We start from the raw sequence: 5,701 nt of genomic DNA on the forward strand, positions 1-5,701 counted from the left end.
TCAGATATTTGGTTTTAATCGCATTTCTGGATGATACAATCGACAAGGCATCAGAAATTGATACATATGCAACGGTAGACAGGGTTGGCTCTGCCCTCCCCAGTTCCTGGGCTCAGCTGGGTTTGGGCTCCACAATCACTGGGGGTGGGGTGGGTGGGGAATTGGGACTCATTTGGGTCTGAAACTGGAGAGATGGTGGTTTGCACATGGATGTTGTTTCTCCCCTTGCTCTCTTTGAGCACTTTATCCCTGGATTCGAAGCAGATGCAATCATTGCTAATATTCAAGTGAATGACGATAAAACAAATAAAGTAAGAGCAAATAAAATAAAAGCATAAAGAGAAAGAGCGACAGACACAGGACTCGAGGCGGGGAGTATAGCTGTCTTTTAAATGGGAATCACGGTTTTCAGCATCCTCCAGGAATTAAAGTGGAGCACAATGTAATTTGGGGGCGGACATGTAGCCATGAACATGTCACACACCACATTGACATGACTGTATGAATACGTATGTGTGTGCATGTGTGTAACATGGATTAGCCATGACAACCATAACATTATATCCACAAGGGGTGTGTGTGTGTGTATCCAGTTTTACATAGGTAGCACACTCTGGGGTTGCCTCTGTGTACACATTCACATTTCTCTTCAAACAACTGGTCAGAATGAGCTCCGTAAATACTAACAGGTTGCTAACTAGTTATTTTGTAGATAACGTACTGTTTATCGGAACTCAACCTAAACACAGAATAAAAAAGTGAAAAGAAAAAAATCAACACCATGTGGAGTGTGCGTGTGGAATGGTGAAGGGAAGGAAAGAGGGGGACCAAACAAACACGGCCAGGTTCAGAGCAGGTGTCCCATAACACTGTGCGCACGGCAAGACCCGCAAAAGGGGGCGTCCCGCTGCAAGGGATAGAGTCTATCTCAGTTACCACGCAGCTCTGGGTGAATTCCGCAAGCTGGAGAGTCCACAGAATTGCCTCAGTTTACCAGTTCCTTGGAGAGTTATGGCCCCCCTGGTGTAAGTTAATGGACATCAGCTGTGGTGTTGAGTGTACTACATGCCTGAGTGGGTGTGTTTCCTCAGGGATTTCTGTACTTCCTTTTAGGAGATCTCAGACATCACCAGATGGCAAATACCTCATTCATGCCTCTCATTTTGCAGAAATGCCTCCTCTCCCCTTTCCTTCTGCAGAAACTCCTGGCCTTTGACCTCCTCCCACAAGGCTGGGAGCCTGAAGGTCCAAACCTCCCTCTCCTGTCACCCTCAAAATCTCCCTCCCACCCTCCTCTGGGCCCCTCCAATTCAAGGCAGCAGCCCAGCCCAGGGGAGACCCCCCGCAAAGGGTGAGATGCTGCCCTCCCATCTCCCCACATCTTTTCTCCCATCCCAGGTGACAGGGACAAGGCAGTGGCTGGCAACCAGGGTATAGATGGAGCTATTCAGGGCCTAGCTTAGGTCTTCGTGTCAAGGAGAACATCTGGAGGCCTGGTCCTGGGGCCACGCTGATAGAGACATTGGAATCCATAGTCTAAAAACATAATTTAATGCATTGCAGTGGGTCTGAGGCAGGATGGAGTTTCCGTTTGCTAGGCTTCCGCTGAGGGTGGGATTTGGGCTTATAGACAGGGACATTTGCACAAGTATTTCAGGTCACAGAGAAGGACGCCCCAGGGAGCTCATGCTCACTTTGGCCTCCCTCGGGTGGCCCGGGCTGGGAGGCCTCAGTCTCAGGGCACTCCTAGGAGGAGGGGGACTGGAAGAGGGCAGGCGTCCCTCCGGGCCTGTCGAGTCCAATCAGGTTTGCAAAGTCCGCGCTGCCGCCTCACCGGGGTTCAGATTCACGCTCATTTCTCCGCTCTGGCGTCCCGCTCTCCCGCCCTAGGCTGGGGACAGAGACCATGAGCGCAGTCCAGAGCGTGGCGAGTCGCAGACACACTGAGGTCGGAAGCGGGGCAGGAAGGACAGCAGGGATGTGTCTTTTCCAGCGATGTCAGGAAGCGAGAGTGGTCCTCGCCAAGGAACAGAGGAACAGAGCGCTCCCACTGGCATAGGGCGGCCAGAAGCCACCCCACCTCGCGCTCCCGGTGCCTCTAATCCGGGTACAGAAGAAAGCCCGAGAACGTGCTGTACTTGTTGTTGTTGCCTCCATGAGCCTTCCCTCCGTCCAGCTTCACGTACACCTCGTCCCCTGAATCAAGGTGCAGCACCACGCTGTTACTGGCGTAGTCGTAGTTCTGGTCGGCGTCCTGTGCGATGGCGCTGGCCCGGACCTGGGGGCGAGCGACCACAGCGGGTGGGCCCGGGCACCTGTGCTTGGGCCCTTGCCTTGTCCCCCACGTGGCGCGCCCCCTGGCTGGCCTTCCGCCTGCAGCTCCAGGGTCCACTCTCCCGCCCAGGCTCCACGCTCTCTCTCCAACTTAGCCAACTCCTTCCCGGTCCCCTATGCTCCGCAGTTTCCAAGTCCGGGAAGGAGGGAGAGAGAGGGCTTCGTGGACGTTGACCCAGCGGGGACGGGCGGAAAGCAGGGGCCGGGGCCGAGAAGAAAGGAGACGGGGAGGGCACCGGGGAGAATGGGGCGCACAGAGAGCTAAAGAAGAGTGAGGTTTCCGAGAAGCCCACGGGGCTTCAGGCGGGTATGCAAATAGCGGGGAGAGTGCAATTTGGGTAGCGAGGTCTCGGAGCTCTGGGAACGCAACCTCGGGAGCTATGGGATAACTGCGACCACGGCGCCCCGGGAAACGGGATGCTATCGTGCGCTCCCTGCCGGGGCGAGCTCGGGCGCTGGCAAGTGGGGAGAAAGGAGGCTGGGTTCCCAGACGGTTCGGGGCTCAGGGTGGGAACGAGGTTCCGCGGGGATCTGCGGGGGTGGAGGTGGGAGTAGGGGTGTCACTGACCTGCCCGTTCTTGCAGAGGTCCGCCCACATGCTAGTGCCGTCGCCGCCGCGCATGAGGATGTGGTAGGTGAAGAAGTAGATGCCCCGCACCTGGCAGCTGAACTTGCCAGTAGTGGGGTCGTAGTGATTGCCGAGATTGGTGACCACGTCGTCGAATCTGAGCACCTCGTAGCCCTCATGGGGACTCTTCAGACCCACATAGAAGGCGATCTTGGGACCGCTGAAGGCGGCGTTCAGCGCGCCGGTCACTTCGCCCTCAGAGTCTCCGCCGCCCCCGGTTCCGCCACCCACCACCCCGACACCGCCTGCCGCGCCCGCCCTCAGCTGCAGCCCAGGCAGCCCGGGCTGCCCCGAGTCGCCCTTCTCCCCCGGGGGACCCCTGGGTCCAGGTGGGCCCGGCTCTCCCGGGGGTCCCCGCGGCCCCGGCTTGCCGGGTCGCCCCGGGTCGCCCTTGGGTCCCTGGATGAAAGGGGGCGGAGGGTTGACGCTCAGGTCCTGCATGACTTCCAGGGCGGTAGTGCTGGGTCCGGGCGGTGGAGCCTTGGCGCCCGCGGGGCCCCCGCCGGGTGCCGCGCTGTACGGGTCGCAGATCATGCGGCAGGTGCCCATCATCTCGTAGTGCGCCGCCCCGGGGGGCGCCGCCTGCAGCAGCAACGGCACGGCGATAAGCAGCCCCAGAGCCATGGCCAGGAGCACGCCGACGGCCGCCAGGCAGGCGCGCCGCCGCCGCTGCCACAGCCGGGAGGCGACCGCCACCAGCTCCTCCTTGCCGCCCGGGGAGGGAATGGTCGGGCGGCTCAGGCGGCCCCGCTCCCCGCGCTCGGGGGCGGACTCCGTGGGTCCCGGCCGCGCCCCCGACGTGGCGACCCCCTGCTCCGGGCGCCCAACTACTTCAGCAAGAGGCGCCCTGGCCCAGGCGCGGGTGGCTGCTCAGGAGACCCGCGGAGCCCGGAGAGCATGGCCGGGGGCTCCCAGGACGAGCCCGGCGCCCCACGGGTCCCGGCCGCTGCAGCCGGGGACAGCCGGGTGCGAAGGCGGCGTCCCGCGAGGGCTCGGCCGCGCTGCCTCCTGCCCGGCTCGCCTGGCCTAGGCGGGGATCCGTGCGCAGGGAGGGCGCCGGGGCTCCGCGGCGCGCTCTGCTCTGCTCTGCTCTCCAGCTGCTCGCTGGCTCTCGCGCGGAGGGGGGACCCAGCTACCCTGACGTAAGGAGTCCGGGGCTGAGCTGCGGAGGCGGCGAGGAAGCAGCGCGCGCTGCCATCACTTGGGAGACGGCGCCCTCGTGTCATCAGCCTTCGGTCCTCCTCCTCTCCGGCGGCTCCCTTGGCAGAGACGACGAGGGTGCGGTTCCTCCTGGCGGCGCCTGGGAGCCACAAGTGGGCGCAGCGGGCGCAGCCTGGGCCCAGCTCCTCGGGCACACCCACTGGCGGCCACACACACGCGCCTTCACCCACAGCACACTCACCAGCGCCCACAGGCACCTCTACGTGGCCACGAAGGCCCCCGGAATCCCGACGCCAGCAAGGTCCTTCGGGGGTCACCTAATCCACCCCCTGCCTGCAAGCAGGAGTAGACTTAAACCCCCTCAGTCCCATAAGCCCCAGGAGAGAACTTTCTGAAAGCCCTTCTGAGTTACCTCTTCAGAATGGAATAAATCTCGCTTCTGGAAGGTCTTTCACACACCTAGCCTGAGGACTCCAAGCTATCAAATAGGCTTCAGAAGAGCAGCCCACCAACTCTTTGAATGACTCTTTGAAAAGCCCAAAGCCCCGAAAACAAGAGCCTACTAGCCTTAGCCCCTTTCTCCTACCCAAGGAAGGTCTGGACCTTGCAAAGTTCATTTAAATCCAGATCTCTGACACCCAGCACTTGGCGGTAACCTTGGTGCACTCAGCTCCCACTCCCAGCCAGCCACTACCAGCAGATCCACAGACAGATGCCTTTGGACATCCCCAGCTCCCTCCTGCTGAGGTGGGTTTAGTTATTTAAAAAAGAGTCCAAAGCCATTCTGAGCCAAAGCTGTGGCACCTGATTTAGAGAAGAATTATCCATCTCTAATGCAGCTTGTGAAAATAAAGCAAGGATAGGAGGTGCTTCTGTGTATTGGTAAGACCTCAGACACCAAAAGCGCTGTCTTCCCTAAATGTAAGGCCAGACACTATAAAACTCTTAGAGGAAAACATAGGCAGAACACTCTATGACATACATCACAGCAAGATCCTTTTTGACCCACCTCCTACAGAAATGGAAGTAAAAAAATTAAAATAAACAGATGGGATCTCATGAAACTGAAAAGCTTTTGCACAGCAAAGGAAACCATAAACAAGATGAAAAGACAACCCTCAGGATGGGAGAAAATATTTGCAAATGAATAAACTGACAAAGGATTAATCTCCAAAATTTACAAGCAGCTCAATATCAAAAAAACAAACAACCCAATCCAAAAATGGGCAGAAGACCTAAATAGACATTTCTCCAAAGACATACAGATTGCCAACAAACACATGAAAGGATGCTCAACATCATTAATCATTAGAGAAATGCAAATCAAAACTACAATGAGATATCATCTCACACCAGTCAGAATGGCCATCATCAAATTTCTACAAACAATAGATGCTGGAAAGGGTGTAGAGAAAAGAGAACCCTCTTGCACTGTTGGTGGGAATGTAAATCGATACAGCCACTATGGAGAACAGTATGGAGGTTCCTTAAAAAACTACAAATAGAACTACCATACGACCCAGCAATCCCACTACTGGGCATATACCCTGAGGAAACTATAATTCAAAAAGAGTCATG

At 57.4% G+C, this 5,701-nt stretch overlaps 1 protein-coding gene across 1 annotated transcript; it reads right to left on the reverse strand.

Moving 5' to 3' along the window:
- Positions 1 to 1,470: 1,470 nt before the first annotated feature.
- On the reverse strand, positions 1,471 to 4,792 carry C1QL2 (complement C1q like 2). Its single transcript, XM_022590688.2, has 2 exons — positions 2,903 to 4,792; positions 1,471 to 2,278 (listed from the first exon to the last, which is right to left on the reverse strand). The coding sequence occupies exons 1-2, from the start codon at positions 3,584 to 3,586 to the stop codon at positions 2,099 to 2,101; spliced, it is 864 nt and encodes a 287-aa protein (XP_022446396.1). The 5' UTR covers positions 3,587 to 4,792; the 3' UTR covers positions 1,471 to 2,098.
- Between the last annotated feature and the right edge of the window lie 909 nt (positions 4,793 to 5,701).

The sequence above is a fragment of the Delphinapterus leucas genome, chromosome 8, assembly GCF_059928025.1.
Source record: "Delphinapterus leucas isolate spDelLeu-1000000601 "Yukka" chromosome 8, BTC_Dleu_Yukka2, whole genome shotgun sequence".
Classification (NCBI taxonomy): Eukaryota; Metazoa; Chordata; class Mammalia; order Artiodactyla; family Monodontidae; genus Delphinapterus; species Delphinapterus leucas.

Bases quoted from the DNA above. Each gene is read 5' to 3' on its own strand.
- C1QL2 (XM_022590688.2), bottom strand. From the start codon at position 3,586: ATGGCTCTGGGGCTGCTTATCGCCGTGCCGTTGCTGCTGCAGGCGGCG. The intron at 2,279-2,902 runs GTCAGTGACACC...GCTCGCCCCCAG, and splicing joins ACCTCTGCAAGAACGGGCAG to GTCCGGGCCAGCGCCATCGC.